The sequence below is a fragment of the Cydia fagiglandana genome, chromosome 18, assembly GCF_963556715.1.
Source record: "Cydia fagiglandana chromosome 18, ilCydFagi1.1, whole genome shotgun sequence".
In the NCBI taxonomy this organism is placed as follows: domain Eukaryota; kingdom Metazoa; phylum Arthropoda; class Insecta; order Lepidoptera; family Tortricidae; genus Cydia; species Cydia fagiglandana.
The window spans coordinates 17,521,265-17,540,160 of record NC_085949.1 but is presented as its reverse complement, the minus strand read 5'-3'; the positions used below and the strand labels follow the sequence as shown (position 1 = coordinate 17,540,160).

Below are 18,896 nucleotides of genomic sequence, written 5' to 3'. Positions count from 1 at the left end.
GAAGTGCTTTTAACAACCACTTGGCTACCGACTATGTTTTTCTAAGACTTCTGAGATTTTACTCGTGTTTCAGCAAGTAGCCCCTACTAATTTATAATAGTGGAGTTGACTCGATAAAAAGTCTACCTATGAACATAATTTTCCCTTCGTTAAAATCTAAATGCGTGCCACCCAGACCGCTCTCAGTTTGACAATACGAGTCAATTTTGGCGCCAATCAGGAGAAAATACGGTACCTCAGGATTTTTCAAAGTCGTCCCAACGAGTAACGAAATAAGTTTTAAAATAGCATGAGTTGATAGCAATGCAGCAAGCAAACACCTCGGTAGGGTCGTCTCGTAGGTGTTCCGTTCCTGCGAACGATGACTGGCAACATCATCCATAATTATGATAAATAAAGATTGCTCTCGTATTTGTTTAGCTCTTCATTTGCTGCGTCGACGCCATGATTGTACGTTTTAATTCTGATAATTATTTCAATCTTGAGGGCCCTTTAGAAAGCGTCCCTCAAGTCTCGTGTTATGTGGACATTGATAGTTCATTGTTTCTTAAAATATTGTTTATGTTTCACGTGTTTTGTTTGGACTTCCAAACTACCTAACTCTTCTCTCTAACGAGGCAGAATTGTTTATTACCATGCATAACAGAATTTTCAATAGTTGACACACGTGGACATGTTGGACATGTTTTAAAACGATTTTCAATGTCCAGACCACTCATCCAAAACTCGATAATTGTTCAATTCAAATGTCAATTTTGTTGCGTGGGTAACCGAACGAATGGATTTAGATTGATTTGATTCAGAAATATTTACTTCTAGGTAGAGTTTAGAAAAGCGCCAGTAAAACGATACTTATCTAAAGGGTTTGGTATCCAAATAGATAGCATTGTGTTAGCTTTTACTGTTAACAATTACTATTTTAATATATGCTTTCTATGAAATGAATAGCCAGTTGATTTTAATTTTTACAGATCATACTTGCCTGAATAACTGACATATCTATGTAATTCTACAAAGCGCAGAGAATAAAACCTAAATATTGCTTGAATTATTTAAAATTCAATCTACCTCACGTACTACAAACTTTACTTTCTACGAAGTAAAGCAAGTACCTATTTTTCATTTCTTTGGACAAAATAATATTAGAATTATGATTTAAAGTGACATTCCATTTCCAACTGCAGCTGCAATACTGTTCATTTTACTATGGAAACGCGTCGCTGTCATTGTCAATTTCCATAGTAAAATGAACAGTATTGCAGCTGCAGTTGAAAATGGAATGTCACTCTTAAAGTTCCACGGTGTCCCCGAATGGTTGTCAGGCACAATGCACGGGCCTTTGTGCTCGCTTCAATCCGCGCTGAGCAAACACGGCAGACAGCTCAATGCGCTCATTTATTTAGTGCTTATCAAAATATCACGCGGACAAGGCAAAAAATCTTAAACCGAACATTCACACTTTATTCAAACGATTTGAAACTTTATCACTGCGACTTAAGATCCACAAGAAACAATTTAGTCAATTTAATGTCGAGGCTGTGTCTGGCGCGATTCGCTACAAATAGGAGCATAGATTTTTGTAATTCGGCATGTTTTTACAGGTGGAGAGTAAATCTGAAAGCTGAGGTGTCATTTAACATGTCTTGTATAGAGATTTTATGGATTATCATGGTTAATATTTGCACAGCATTATCTTTATGATTCGAGGTGCACCTGGTGGAAAGCAATAAGCGTGATATGCGAACATCTTGTTAAACAGTTGTTTGTAAAATACTCGCTACTAAATTATTTTTCGTCGTAGTATCTAAGCTTTTACGATACCTAATTCAGATTTACCTAAATACTCGTACATAAGTATATTATGCACTTAGGTACCTACTGCTAATTGTAATAATTTATATTGGATTTACCCATACTGACACTTCCACTTCATTATCATTGTAACCCACTGCTGATGCTGTGGATATGCGTCCTCTTATTGTACAATGTACAATACGTAGAATTTGAACGTCCTTATTACAATCCTCCTTCCTGTCCTACTCCTTATTAAAAAAATGTAATGCGAAAATATCAGTTTAACTTCGGGTAACATAATAAATTAGAAGTTATATGCAGTGTCCCTGCGTGTAACACTGTTTTTTTTGTAATTCCAAGTTTTAGATACATAACGGGAAAAACGGAAATACAATGGCACAAAAAAATAGCACATTATGTACAAAATGGCAAGCCATGTAAAACCCACATGTGTATGTGGTAAACAGTATATTACTGAACTGATACATGTATTCTGGACCCCATGCAGTGGCCCCGGCCGCGGCCCGCCGGTGCGTAGTTAAGCCCCAAACATTTGCGCAGCAATCCACAAAATTAATATTTATTTAATATTCCCCGTTTAAGACTCTATAAACTTTGGATTAATTTTGAGGGACGTCGACTCGCTTTATTTTATTACTGTTTCATTTTGTTGTGGGAAAATGTTATTGGTTTTCATTTTAATTTAGATTTCACATTGCAAAACAAACTAATTACCTAAGTCATATTGAATTTAGGCCATTATAACAAGATTGCAGCTTCATTTAGATACTAAATTACTGAATTAGGTCACAATAAATGCAGATAAATTAACTAGGCTTGTTAAAAGGATGAAATAAGCACGTAACAGCCGGATCTGGCCTTTAAACTTAAAATTTTGGAGCAATCGGTCCATGAAAATATTGAAACCTTTTTTAAAGTTTTAAATTGGGAACCCGCATTGCGCAGTTTATTATGACGAAGTATTAAAATATATATAAACTTGGTCAAGCAGATCTTGTCAGTAGAAAAAGGCGGCAAATTTGAAAAATGTAGGCGCGAAGGGATAGCGTCCCATAGAAAATTTGAATTTCGCGCCTTTTTCTACTGACAGGATTAGCTTGACCATCTATACCTATCAAGTATCTAGGCACATAGTGAATAAGTCCTCTATCTTCTGATTTTTTTTTGTAAATCCAGACAGAAACCTAATTGCTAACCCTGCCTACACATATCATCCATTGTCATTTCACATTAGATGTAAAAAATCTATCAATCATCCTACGCAAACACCGATGATGCACTTACGTCCGGCCACCGCACACACCAATACCTGCGGCACAATGCGAGTCAGGTGCTTTGTGCTCCTAATCCGCAAAAACCGCCATTCAACAAATATAATCTCCTACGAATTGCTAACCATTAGTTAGTATTGGAACGCACCCACGCTCTTATTAACCGATATTTCACCGGTTATTACACAACCACGAAATAGCACAACCTTCGCAAACTATTATCTCAACATATTACAAAGTTTCAAAATAAACCTTACCGCAAACTCATAGAGTTTACATTTTATAAACTTTTACATCGCACTAAGATATTGTGAATGGTATATCAAATTCTCTCGCTGAATTTGTTTTGACATGTTGGCCGCAATGAATGGGACCCATATCCGCACAATGATACCATAAACAATTTTTACTTTTTATCAAAGAAATAAGGCAGATGATTTCATTGCGGCCAGCCTTTGAGCTTATTGCTTATTGAGATCTCACGAAGATTAGCGATTAGAAAAAAGTGAAGTGGAATTATTGGAAAATTATGGGGTTGTTGAGAGGAAGGCTGTGCGGCTGCTTAGCTCGTATTAGCTGTTTATCCATTGACCGGTAAATTAAAAAATATACAGGTACAAGAAATAAACCTTATATTTAACAATTCCACATTAAATGTAAGAGACTCATTTTCTGCTTGTATTGCATAGAACAGATTTTTAAAATAAGCTTCCGTGAGTTATCTCGATCATCGCGTTATGGCCTCTCCAAACGTCACCGATAATCGCATATAATTTTCGCATATAATTGGGGATCGATCGGCTGAATTTGTTGCAAGGTCTGTAGAAGCTTTTATAGATAGGTATAAATTCAGTTTCAGCTCCCCAGTTAAAGCGGAACAAAAAACAATTTCCTGACAACACAAATTGACTGAATCCGTCCATTCATTTTTCTGATCAAGCGAGTGACAGACAGGCAGCGGGTGGTCATCTCTCGACTTATTCCAACCGACATAATTTCGCATTACTAGCTACTTAGCATCCGACAGCCGTCAGCGCGCCCATTATCTTATTGCTCTCCCTAAAAACACCCGTGGCACATGCCAAGGGGAAATGACCTCTAACCTAAGGGGTTAAGGACTGCTATTTAAAAAAAATGTTGAGAGGTTGGTAGACCTATAAGCGCCCGCATGGCGCATCCGGCAGAGACAACGTGACCGTAGACAAAAGACTTGCACTCTTTGGGCGGGTAATTTTTTTGGCTCACACGCAGTTCATTGGCATCGAGTTTGGGCTAAATAATGATGTTATTAGTTATAAACCGGAAGTACGTTGACATGAAAATGATGGTGAGGAAGTTATTAGAAACTTTTTACAAGATGAAGTTTCCCTCTAAGTGTGTCGGATAACCCATTCCAATCTTTTTAGGTCCTCTTCGCAGTCCGCAAAATTCTCTATATTTGATTGTAGGTACGTTGGTATTGATACTGAGTAAAGCGTCAAAGGTCCAATAAATATTAAAAAATAAAATCTCCAAAATTGACCTAATAAATAATCCTGGCTTTTAAAATTAAAAATTAAAAATACAGGTATTTATAGAAAAATAATAATAAATATATTTAAAGCAAAAAATAGAAAATTGATCACATGTGCATGTGCAATACCTACAAATATTTATTATATTTTCATCCTACTCAAAAAGCCTACGAACTGGCTGAATAGGAAACTCCATTAGCGTTATTAAAAAAAATGTAAAGCTAGTATTTGAGAGACGCAGTATCAACAGTGGCGTACAGCGGAATTTACTTACGCTAAATACGCACCCTCTGTGTGCTGCGCAAATACCGGCGACCTGGCGTATGGGATTAAAATTGGATGGCTAATTGTAAATCAAAAAGTAAAGCATGTAACTAATATACTTTGATATGATTTAATGCCGTCATTAATGTAGAAACTTTACCTATTTACGATTGTTTTCCCGTCATGAGTATAAAAAATACGTTTAACATATTTTTAGTGTAGGTACCTACAGTCAACTGTAAAAATATGGGTGCACATATGCACATATCATCTCAAAAATATGGTATATGCTCTTATGTTAGCGAATTAAGAACTATGGGACATATTTTTGAATAAGTTAGGCTACACCCATATTTTTACAGTTGACTATCCAGTCAAGTGTAAAAGGGCCAATTTTTGAAGAGGGTGTTTTTTCGACATTTGTATGGCAATTTATTATTTTTGGAAAATTAGATTTTTTTATGGTTTTAGGAAGCGTTCTTAACCACACAAAATATACTGTACGAGGCACTATTCTACTTCTTATAGTTAGCTAAAGTTTATCTTTTAAAGTAAAATTGAAACTAGCACACAGTCTTTTTAAAGTCAGGTAAAAAAATATATGTATACTTAAATAATGTTTAAAAAAGCCACGGACCAAATATGCTCTGCCAGTGAAAATACAGAGAGGGAAAAGCGCCGCGGGCACCGGTCATCCTTGTTTGTTACGCTCTATGAGGCGTGACCACATGGTGTAGGTACCTACTTTGAAAGTTACTTGTTTGCTGTATAGTTTTGGAAATAGCACAAATAACTAACATCTTTACTAGTAAGTATACCTATGTTGTAACGAAGAACTGCTCTTAATGCCTTGTGTTCCCATAATGTAGGTACACTGAGAGAAAAGTACAACAAAAATACACTTAGAATTACAAAAATAAACTTAATCCGGGGACAAGGAGAGTTAACTAATGGGAACAAATAGACTTTTGCAATTTCTATTAGTTCTTGCAATTTCTATTATCTGTTTGTTGTAATTATATTTGGGATAACTGAGCTGTTTGTAGAAATAAATAAACTTTACAGAAATAGTGAAACGTCCATAATTATTACTAAAACTTCATTTTTTCCCCCAGTACAGAACTCTTTTTTAATTCCTGGTGATGATTTTTCTCTCAGTGTACATGATAAGATAGTTTATAATTTTAGCTAGACCCTGGTTTTAGAAAATGGTGAAGAAATTGTTTAGTGTTGAACTTTTTACTAGTGTAGGTGAATCGACGCAGGGTTTTAGCGTAAAGGCCAAGTAGAGTCAAATAATCTTCAGTAATACATATTTGAAAACTTTTTGCATATTTTTAGATGAATAAAAAAATGTAACAAAAACAACTTCAATTAATTTAACCGTAGATACAAGTATGCACGGTTGAGGAAACCCAACAGGAACCCACACCACCTACAGGGACCCGTACTTGTGCTCTAATTTGAAGACACAGCTCTCGTAAAAATATCAAACGAGGAAAATCCTTGAGAATCAAAGCTCCCTTGCCGGTGGTGCGTGAAACAAGACGATCTAACGAGCCAACCTGCGGCGACACGTCCCATAACAAACTGTATAAAACCCCCTCCACACTTAGTACGTAGATCACTGCGTGAGCCCTGCAAGTGTATACATTTCCAGATTTCTAATACAGAGAGCCGTAACTCTACGACCAGACCCTGGGTCAACGAGCCTTGTCATAAAAATGTTGTAACTTTTGAGGCTATTAGAAACGCTTTTATTCAATTTTAATTTGAACCTAACCTCTAGCAGCCTAATCTATAACATGGGCAATATGGCCATCTATGCCATTTTTATGTATTTTTATTTAATAACATTTTTACAACATAATAAAAACACTAAAACATAAATAAAAAATTTGCCCTAAGTACCGTAAAATGGGGTAAGTTGGGTAAAATTTGACTTTCAAACCTCGATAAAAATTTATTTTTACGTGTGAAAACTGAATGGTGAATGGTAATAAGTGGTTCGGACGTTTGTATTTTAGTTTGTAGTTTATTTTGGGTAGTTTCATTTCATAACTTTGACGATAAAGAGGAAAACCCACCTCACCCCGTAGTGCTTCGTATTTGGGGTGAGAGGGTTTTTCATACAATTGTTCAATGTACATACAATTCATACAATTGTACATACAAGTTCATACAATTGTACATTCACTGTTTGAGGTTCTGTGAGAAGATGGATGCACGTCCTTCTACTGTTTAAAATGTGTTAATTTATGTCTTTGTAACTTGTGTTGAATTGTATACATATTGTATTCTTGTTCTTTTTTAATATTTAAGTTAGCAGTGGTTTGGTATTTTTACTGTTATGCTGTTTAACTTCTTTTGAAATAAATAAATAAATAATAAATACAAAGGTGATTTTGGAAGGTTGTTAGATCGATTTTTTTTATTATGCGTATTACTATAGCCTCATTTTAAATTGGAATACATTATTTTTGTAGCAGTAGCCTTAAAATCCCTTCTCACCCCCCTCTCAAACCTTCTCTCCCCATTCATAACCCAACTCTCCCCGCGAAACCTACTCACCCCGTTTTACGGTATTATGCTATTGTATTTCACATATATATTTATTCATTTATCACGGCATTCGCGTAGCAGGTTTACCACTCGGTAGCAGTATAACAGTAGCCCGAGGCGCCCCAACGGGGGAGTGTATCGAATGTTGTAATGGAGCTGTGATTTATGCCCGCCGGGCACAGACACTCCACAAGATTTGTGCAATATGCTCGTGGTCAGATCGAGTATTGGATTGTGTTATAGTAATTAACTAATTGACGATTGTTTGGCTTTAAACTGTTTTAAAATATGCTAAGAAACGGCGCTGATAATCATAAAACAATAATGAAAATAACAACCGAGAACTATGTATTTCTAGCGGCAGCGATACATATCCATTCAGATTATTATAAATACAGAAATATTAATGATATAATGGCCGTTTATAATCTTGAGCCCAATTAAGATTACAATATGATAAGTATGTTATATATAGGCACCTACCGCGATAGCAGAGGACGCTGGTTCGATTCCAGCCTGGGGCACTGGAGGCCTTGGTGACTTTTTCTTAGTATAAGTATGACATTTATTTCAATTTATAAGTATGTTATGGTTTTGAAATATTTGTGATACGACATTTTGGTGACTGGCAACAACTCGCGCACGACTTTCGCTTCATTTCGCATACACCAAATAAGCTTGAGCGATGTATTATGTCGTATCAAAACCATAACAAATTCTTACGTCAGAATAGAGCTCCTGGTTATTTATAACCTGTAATTTCAATAGAAATTATATATAAGTATAATTATGTGTACGTATTTTCACATGTTATAAGTATGTCTCTTCGCTGTAGCTTTGGCCAACATCGAAAAATCTCTAATCACAGAGTACACATATGATTCATTTTTCGCCCCATTTCTATTCAGCATATTTTTGCCTGGTATATGTATGTAGGTATGTGTTGTTATTAATGTCTGTCAGCGGCACGCGCCCCGCGTTCCCACATTCGCAAATTCAAATCCTTCATAACAAAGACTCGATAATCTCCGCGTGTCAATATAAATTTCATAAACTCGCGCTGTGTGTTCCCATCGACGATCGGCTCAGACAAACCAGTATATTTTGACCCTTTTTAAACGTAACAATTGAAACTTACATTTTGACATCAAAACGACATCTAAATTAGGTATCAGTCGACGTCAAAGATATGTTTACATGTTTCGCCTTATTACAAAGGAGTAAGGTGCAAAAGTTTAAACATATATTTGACGTCGACGGTACCTATGCGACGGTATGTCAGTTTGTTCTCATTCGTCCTTGCGCCAAGTACAGTCACCACATGGGATTGTTATGCCATTTAGGGTTCTTGCTAAATTGGAAATTCTATAGCGTAAGTATTGAACAACCAATTTAGTTAGGACCATAAATGGCGCAACAATCGCGGACCGTGATGGTACGTACAAGGGTGAAAATACGACCGAAATGCACGCGAACCTGATAAATACATGACATCATTTTGAAGAAAGAAAATAAGTAGGTACATATTGTTGGAAAAAAATCAAACTAAAAAATGTTTTTTTATGTACCTACCTAAGTAATATTATGTTTCTTGATAAATCTGAACTCTCGTTCTGTTTGGAAAAGGACCTACAAAGTGATCCCATAATTTCGCTCAATTTAAGGTTATAATGTTACGGGTAAGACGCCCATGGACACCCGTAACATCGGAGGGTCTGTAAGTGTGTTGCCAGTGTTTAAGATGGGAGTATACCTACTCTTTTCTTGAAAGTTTTACTAGAAAAAGTTGGCCTAACATCAATACATACGACTCGAGATCTCATCAAACTGGCGGCCTAGCGACAAGAATCACACGATATATACAAAGGGCGCCAAACATCCATGAATAATCTCCATTTTGAGGGTGTCACCGGCATCCGCGGCGACAATGGCGGCGCTAATCGCGGCATAATGCGTATTGTCGCTGCATTAATTGGTCGTCGCGCGCAGGCCTGTGCATTGTGCGCGTCAAGCGTAATTACGATCACCTAGCAATACTAGCATGGTTCTATAGGTACCTAATGATAGATAGATATAGGCACGGTATCAATTTTGGTTCTAATGTCATTACTTGGTCTATTCGCGGCATAACGCGTAGGTATTGTCACTGCATGAATTGGTCGTCGCGTAGGCCTGTGCATTATGCGCGTCAAGCGTAATTACGATCACGTAGCAATCCTAGCATGGTTCTATAGGTACCTAATGATAGATAGATATAGGGAGGGTATCAATTTTGGTTCTAATGTCATTACTTGGTCTATTCGCGGCATAACGCGTAGGTATTGTCACTGCATTAATTGGTCGTCGCGTAGGCCTGTGCATTATGCGCGTCAAGCGTAATTACGATCACGTAGCAATCCTAGCATGGTTCTATAGGTACCTAATGATAGATAGATATAGGGAGGGTATCAATTTTGGTTCTAATGTCATTACTTGGTCTATTCGCGGCATAACGCGTAGGTATTGTCACTGCATTAATTGGTCGTCGCGTAGGCCTGTGCTTTGTGCGCGTCAAGCGTAATTACAATCACCTAGCAATCCTAGCATGGTTCTATAGGCTAATGATAAATAGATATAGGGGGTATCAATTTTGGTTCTAATGACATTACTTGGTCTATTCGCGGCATAACGCGTAGGTATTGTCACTCCATTAATTGGTCGTCGCGTAGGCCTGTGCTTTGTGCGCGTCAAGCGTAATTACAATCACCTAGCAATCCTAGCATGGTTCTATAGGCTAATGATAGATAGATATAGGGGGTATCAATTTTGGTGCTAATGACATTACTTGGTCTATTCGCGGCATAACGCGTAGGTATTGTCACTGCATTAAGTAGGTCGTCGCATGCAGGCCTGTGCATCGCGTTGCGTCAAGTCGCGTCAAGCGTAATTAGGATCACCTAGCATGATCCTATACTGTTAGATAGGTAGGTAATCTGTTTTGGTTTTATTATGGATATTGGAAACTAATCTACTAGTCTTTGAATCTATTAATGTTATCGTGTTTTTTCTCTCGTGTCGATTTAAAACAGTAACACTCCCTTCGATCGTGTTTTGATTTATCGCCACTCGTTTCGAATTTCCTCTTTTCCGCACTTGTATCGTAAATAACTAGATATTTCAAATCCCATCCGCTCCCACACCCAAACGGATAGCAACTTTTGTTGTATGTAGGTATATGTATAAGCCTACAAACTACTATAAGTAAGTACATGGTTATATGGTGACTGACCTGCGTCGGCGTGAGGTGTATGAGCGAGGCGAGGTGCTCCCGCTCGGGCGCCGACAGGTACTTCTGCTGCTTAAACCTTCGCTCCAATTCGTACACCTGCAAAATACACTAGCGTTCATATTCTTCAACACAGCAATATACCGCATCAGTCGAATTCTACTTCTCAAACTTTACATTATACCGGGTGTGGCCTGTAACACAAGCAAATAATTAAAACATAGATTGTACTCCTCAAACGGTGACACTTTTCTTCAACAACTTTTAAAAATTATGAAGTATTTAGACTCCCTATTTTTCATACAAAATAAATATTATCTTCAATGGACGCCATCGCTACGCCATTATCATTGTGATTGACGTTGCTTGTCACGCCTTAAACAACAAAATTCGCAATACATTGCGTCTTAGAATAAAATTTAAAGTGTATTAAAAATCAAACTGAAAGTTATTTTTAAAAGTCGCTGAACAAATGTTGGTCAGTATCAGTATGATGAGTACAGCCTACGGTTTAATTTTTTGCTCATATTGTAGGCCACACCCGGTATAAATACCTAAATATATTATGTTTAAGTGCCTACCTACATAAAATCAGGTTAAAAGTACCAAGTAGCCGGTATGACGTTTTCTATCGTACCTATAGGGGCATTTTCGGATTATAAAATACGATAGCTAGCTGACCGCTTGCTGAGCATCCTTTAAACTCACTTATTTGTATGTTCTTATGCCGTTTTTCCAATTTGTAAAATGCAATTTTTAACTACTCAACGGTTATCGAATTTAAACTGTCGTGAGTCATACTAACATTAAGCTAGTTTTATGGTAACATTCCATTTCTAACCGCAGCTGCAGTACCGGTACTGAACGCGTCGCTGTCATTGTCAATTTCCATAGTAAAATTGACAGTAGTGCAGCTGTCGTTGGAAATGGAATGTTACCCTAGGCTCTCCGAAGCCAGTCACGCGAGTGACTAAAAAATACGTAACTTAAACCGTAAAATTAGCTTCTCAACGGTTGTCAGCGATTAAGAATTTCTCTCAGCTCAATTTTGTTAGCTCTTCTTAGTAAATTCTTCGATCACATTTGTTCTGCAAAAAGGACAAACTCTCCTACCATACGCGTCCGAAAATAGTGTACGGGCCACGGGATAGAATTAATTATACTACCCACGCCGTGATACTAATATATAAGTACCTATACTATACGTTCAGCTGGGCGGGGCCGGATCTGGGCGGCGGGGGAGGGGCGCAATTAAATGGCTTTATACGTTAAAGTAATTTGGATTTATATAATGGCGGGAGTTTGATTGCGCTGGTTTTTTGAGCCAATGTTGCCGGTGAAATTTACATTTGAGAGTTAGGTCCGACGGCCTACTTTATGTGGAAGCGTGTTTTTAGGCCTAGAGGTGGGTTATGAAGGGGGAGAGAAGGTTTGAGAGGGGGGTGAGAAGGGATTTTAAGGCTACTGCTACAAAAATAATGTATTCCAATTTAAAATGGAGCTATAGTAATACGCATAATAAAAAAAATCGATCCAACAATCTTCCAAAATCACCTTTGTATGAAAACCCCTCTCACCCCAAATACGAGGCACTACGGGGTGAGGAGGGTTTTCCTCTTTATCGTCATAGTTATTAAATGGAACTACCCAAAATAAAATAAAAACTAAAATACAAACGTCCGGAACACTTATTATATACACCATTCAGTTTTCATATGTAAAAATCAAATGTTATCGAGGTTTGAATTTCAGTTTTGACCCTACTCACCCCATTTTATGGACTACATTATAAGTAGATAGTTGAAATAATCGGTTGTGACTCAACGCGGTAGATGTTTTTGTTTGACAGTACACGCTCAGGTTTAACAGACGAAAAACAATTTAAAAAGAAACGGGCCGCAGCTACTTATAATGAAGATAACACCATCTTCTCGTTCTTTATCTACTGTACAGCCTGTTCTAGTAGATATAAATTTTAAGCAGCTAAGTATAAAATATTTTTGAAAGACCAATAATAAGGCATTTTGATACCAATGGCAATTTAATCTCAATACAATTTAGATAAAATAGGTCAGTAAAATAATGTTTTGTTTGAAAGTTAAAATAGCCAACAGAAAGGAACAATAACTCAATCCGGGCCTTGATACCGTACAGTCGCGTCGCGGAGGGCGGCCGGGTGGCTTACTTTATCTAAACCTTGCTTGCTAAATCTTAAGCCCCCATTCACACGGGAGCTTTTTCAACGCGCGTTAAAAAAGCGTATGAATGACACAAATGGATAACCATGTATCTATTTACACGAAAGCGGTGGCGCTTTTTATCAAAAGTTGTTGGTTTTCCGACTTTAAGCCTTGGTCGTTAAATCGAATTTAGAGTGCGAACAGATTCAAGAGCTTTTTTAACGCGCGTTGAAAAAGCTCTCGTGCGAATGGGGGCTAAATGTACTCTTTTCTACACTTAGGTACCTAATCATGTAAGCATTAAACATTTCTATAGTGTCATAAATTTTGTTAGAAGTATATAACGGCTTTTCTTCTGTTTCATAATTACATTTGAGACTATATAAGTATCTGCAGACTTTAAATAGTGACTTAAAAATAAATCGTACAAATTTTTGAAGGGTCGTCAACACTCCCGGATTTACTGAAATACTAGGTACGGTAACAGGCTAATATCACAAGGGATGTTGTATATTTACTATTACCGTACTAAACTGAACTTGCAGTTCATTACTTACTTAGTATAAAATAGTAAATCATATTCCCAGTGATCACATCAGCTCGAGATGAAGCACTCTGTTGGCAATAAAGTACGATTGAGTTGCCCCGTCGCCGTCGCCCACTCGCAATCAATACGACGCCGACGTCAATCATTCACTCTGTTTCACTTTTCTGTGCCAATTATAACTTTTCTAACGAATATTGGTGTTTCAAATTCAATTTAAGCTACTTTTTTAGTTGAAAAGTATATAAGGTTTACTCGGGTAATTCCGAATGTCGAAAACTGTCGGATAATTCCGAAATGAGACTATTATTATGATGGCATTAAGGGTGATTTTCATCTGAATTTCGGAATTATCCGAAATTCGGTATTACCCGAATACACCTTAGTTACTTTATAAATTGGGCCACACGATCGGTTTATAGGCAAATGACTACCTAGATAAGAAACAGAAGTTAGATGACGAGTTTTGTACATTGCGTTTTAGTTGTAGGTACATTTTAACCATCAGTTATTTATCTTTACCTAACCATCGTGCAAAGAAAAGAATATCATAACATTAAAAAAAATGTAAGAAAGCTACGATATTTTTTAGAACAGCTCTCCTTGATTGTTGTTGTACCAGTAATTGTAACGTAAATACTAAATAATTAATACAATGTAATTGTTTCAAAATTTGTATTTTGAATCAAATTTAATTTACTCCTACAGTTCAGAGCTTGTGTTGATAAAAAAGGGTACTGCCCGTTAAGCAGTGGACCCTTTTAATGCGGGTTCAATCAGAAACTCAGGCTCTATAGCACTTGCTGTGTATCCCCACAGCCATACAAAAGGAAAAATTATTAATCTTATTTTAAGGTGGCCACTGACGAGCCTTCCAACAGTCCAAATAGCGTGGCTGCAATCCAAAATCGGTCCGTGAATGTAAAAAACGTACAACATTTAATATTAGGATGCCGTCCATTTGGATGAATCCATTGTAACGGCATCCATGTGGAAGGCTCGTCAGTGGCCTGCTTTACAACTTTATATTTAAAAATAGCTACGGACGAATACGCGGAAAAATAATTTCGCGCAGTCGCCTCAGACCCCCCCAATCGCAAACGATAGCCCCGTGTTTATTTGCAAAATGATCACCAAATATCGTCCCGAGGGCGACCGGTGGGGAAACGAATAAAAGCTAGAGATATACGAGTCAACAGATATACAAAAAAATATGCCTACATTTATTGCTTTTTGTCTACATAATTTCGTCTTTGGGTTACGTTGGTCAGTGCTGACATCAGACACAGATTTTGCTTGCCGTACGATTTCTCGCCATTTTCCGCATCACACATAGCTCAATTGAAAAAGTTATCATGGAGCTGCATAAATATTATACTTAGCCTAACTTGAGCTTGCGTGAACAGCACTCTCCGCTTCCTCCTCTGCGCGAGAGGGAACTGCATGGGCTTGGCGTCGGGGCCGGCGCACGCGGCTAGGCCTCCCATGTTGTTGACGTGTCACTCACCTGGGCCTGCGTGAACAGCACTCTCCGCTTCCTCCTCTGCGCGAGAGGGAACTGCATGGGCTTGGCGTCGGGGTCGGCGCACTCGGCTAGGCCTCCCATGTTGTTGACATGTCACTCACCTGGGCCTGTGTGAACAGCACTCTCCGCTTCCTCCTCTGCGCGAGAGGTAACTACATGGGCTTGGCGTCGGGGTCGGCGCACTCGGCTAGGCCTCCCATGTTGTTGACATGTCACTCACCTGGGCCTGCGTGAACAGCACTCTCCGCTTCCTCCTCTGCGCGAGAGGGAACTGCATGGGCTTGGCGTCGGGGCCGGCGCACGCGGCTAGGCCTCCCATGTTGTTGACGTGTCACTCACCTGGGCCTGCGTGAACAGCACTCTCCGCTTCCTCCTCTGCGCGAGAGGAAACTGCATGGGCTTGGCGTCGGGGCCGGCGCACGCGGCTAGGCCTCCCATGTTGTTGACGTGTCACTCACCTGGGCCTGCGTGAACAGCACTCTCCGCTTCCTCCTCTGCGCGAGAGGGAACTGCATGGGCTTGGCGTCGGGGTCGGCGCACTCGGCTAGGCCTCCCATGTTGTTGACATGTCACTCACCTGGGCCTGCGTGAATAGCACTCTCCGCTTCCTCCTATGCGTGAGAGGGAACTACATGGGCTTGGCGTCGGGGTCGGCGCACTCGGCTAGGCCTCCCATGTTGTTGACATGTCACTCACCTGGGCCTGCGTGAACAGCACTCTCCGCTTCCTCCTCTGCGCGAGAGGGAACTGCATGGGCTTGGCGTCGGGGCCGGCGCACGCGGCTTGGCCCCCCATGTTGTTGACGTGTCACTCACCTGGGCCTGCGTGAACAGCACTCTCCGCTTCCTCCTCTGCGCGAGAGGAAACTGCATGGGCTTGGCGTCGGGGCCGGCGCACGTGGCTAGGCCTCCCATGTTGTTGACGTGTCACTCACCTGGGCCTGCGTGAACAGCACTCTCCGCTTCCTCCTCTGCGCAAGAGGGAACTGCATGGGCTTGGCGTCGGGGCCGGCGCACGCGGCTAGGCCTCCCATGTTGTTGACGTGCCCCATGCCGCCCGACGTGGACGTCATCAGCCTGGAAACTAAAGCAGCCGCTCAGATACGCACACACAGAGCCACCCCCGACTAACCAAGGCCAACTTGAAAAAGTGTAACAGTTAAATCCCCATACCTAATTAGTATGTTCTTATGCCAAATCGATAAAGGTAAATGTTATAAAAGTTTTTACAATTCAATATAGAAATCAGAGGTTGACTAGAGGACAAGAAAAGGAACATTATAGCATAAAAATTCTAAATAGTTTCAGTGTTACTATTTATTGTACTCGTTACCACTGCACTAAGAAGAAATGGCTTAGATTTAAGCTAGTTATTAATTTCGTTTAATAGTATCACTGATCGTGTATGTAAATGAATAAGGTACCTAAATATCACCAAAGAAGTGATTCTATTACTAGTAGTAGTTTCACTACTACTGACTGCGGGTATCACTAAGATAAGAACAGACAGCGGCCATCAAAGTTATGTAGTTAAGTGTATTGCGTATTGCTAGCTCAAATGAGGCCTTGAAAGGAGTGGCAATATTCACAGACAATATTCTGTTTTTGTACAGAAAATTCGTTTCTCCCCCCGTCATTAGGCTGGTATACTACAAGGAAAATATCTTGATAAAAACCAGGGCAGGGAACAGAGTTATTTTTATATCAAAGCAATTATTTGGCTTTTTTTTTATTACTTAAAAACATCCTTTAATTAATCGAAAACATTAAATTAGCTTACAAATAATAATACAAACTATCTCTAAACTAAATAAACTTAAAATAAAAAGCCTATAAATAAAAAACGTCCCCCAAGTTTTTAATTTTGTTTCTAAGGAAATGAGTTTTCTGTGAGGACATACGATGAAATTTAGGTATGCTTTCTAAACGTAAACCATTAATCAAAACGAACTCATGTGATTTTGATGATTTCAGAAGCTGACTAAATAAGAAACTGGAAAAGTCAGGATTGAACCTATTCTTAATTTGGTACCTCCGCCCAAACCATAAATTCATGAGTCATTACACAAGTTTTAGAGGATAATTTATGTTGCTACGTAAATTAGGCACACAAAATATCTCAAATATCACAATGGCTTATGTGGGTAAGGCAAGAAGTAAATACCTAAATATACTTAAAACACTACACCTATATCTATTTTTATTTTAGTGTATTTTAGGTAAGTGTTATATAATAGATGAAATCAAAGCGCATCGTCTTCGCTGGCTTGGCCACCTCGAAAGGATGGGTGAAGATCGGGCAGCCAAAAGGGTCGACCAACTGGTCATCCTAAATACCGTTGGGCATATAGAGTGGAGACAAATCTCCGTGAGCTCGGCGTCGGCGAAAGCTGGCGGGACACCGCTCTGGACCGATCAAAGTGGCGTGCTCTTGTGTTGGAGGCCAAGACTCATTTTGGATCATCGCGCCAACCCAGTAAGTAAGTAATATTATTAAGGTGTTTATGTTTTTATTAGGCTATTAATTATTTTATCATTTATATTGAGTTTTATACACACGTACGTACACGTAACGTACGTTACAGTATATTTTTTCTAATTTATTAAATTTGAATCTAGAGTACCTACTGTTAAAAAAACTACTACTTCAGGCGAACTTCAATTATTTATAGATTTTCAATCTTTATACATATTCCTTAAAAAATAAAAGATGTTTCCAAAAACTCCACCACCGCCCCTCTCTAATTGCGCCATTATTACACAAATGCTCGCAATTCTACAAATTCCTTAAGTTGATAATTTTCCAAATGCAATAATTGTAGCTTCCCTCCACTCCCCCCCAACCCCTCCCAACCGCTGGGGGTAAAGCGAAAGGTAAAATATTAATTATGTCGCGGGTAAATCTCAGCATTAAGTGCCGTTCCCTAATGACACTAGAGTACTTGCCTGTCCGCTATCTGTAAGTTTTATGTAGATATTATATATACAAGTTTTTATTTGTTGGTCCTTTGATTAGGAGTAGAATTAGAAATTTGAAATTGTTTGATTTATTATTAATATCTCAACGTAAGTTATTCATTTCAATTGATTTTTTTTATTAATAAAATTAAATTTATATTATTAAACGCAATACGCAACGTTCGAGTGCCAATATTAAGAATAATTACAAACTAATATCATATTGACTTTTTTAACAAGAACTTGGAACGTACCTGATGCCTGATGGAGCTAAAATTTAGCTTACCTACTTATCTTGCCAATAACTACCTAACATGCATACAATGCCTAGTACTAAATTAGGACAGTCAAAATAGGGCCACTAAACTAGACAAGGTGCTACGCCGTAGACCGCCTACGGCGTAGCCGCGTAGCACCAGCTGTTACAAACTAATGTAAGCCCGTACCGACTCAGATCAACATTTTGAACTGTTTCCCGTGGTTCTGGTGGTACACTCACGTTGTTAGTTATGCTCTGGTTTCCTTGGATAGCGGTGCCGTTATATAGCGACCGTCTCCATACAAAATACTACGACATCCATATTTAGTCGTATTATTTTGTATGGAGTCGGCCGCTATATGATGGCACCGCTATCCTAGGAAAAACGAGCTCTAGATCACCAAGATCGCTAAGGTCGCCGGTCGTATCAAAACCATAACAACTATTTTAATTGGAGTCGACCTTATCAAGTTTTTGACAGCCTAATTTTCCATTTCTTTTTAACTAAAAAATATTATTATTAACTGTTGGGACAGTAGATACTGCTACTATTGCTGATTTTGTTGGGTCGTTCGGTGGACGACATCCGGAAGATTGCGGGTCACTTCTGGATGAGATTGCCTCAGGACCGGGATAAGTGGCGTACTCAAAGAGAGGCTTATGCTCAGCAGTGGGCGATAAACGGCTGATATGATGATGATGATGATGATGGCGTCACTATTGGACAATTTGGGGGCTCC

The 18,896-nt window shown here is 38.8% G+C and overlaps 1 protein-coding gene across 1 annotated transcript in view; it reads right to left on the bottom strand.

The window, feature by feature from the left end:
- Positions 1–18,896, bottom strand: part of LOC134673466 (homeobox protein Nkx-2.1-like) — a 44,566-nt gene that overhangs the window by 4,534 nt on the left and 21,136 nt on the right. The window contains exons 3-4 of the mRNA XM_063531462.1: positions 15,875–16,023; positions 10,695–10,790 (exon numbers count right to left, since the gene is read on the bottom strand). Of these exons, the coding sequence (XP_063387532.1) occupies positions 10,695–10,790; positions 15,875–16,023 (245 nt within the window). The remainder of the gene's footprint in view (positions 1–10,694; positions 10,791–15,874; positions 16,024–18,896) is intronic.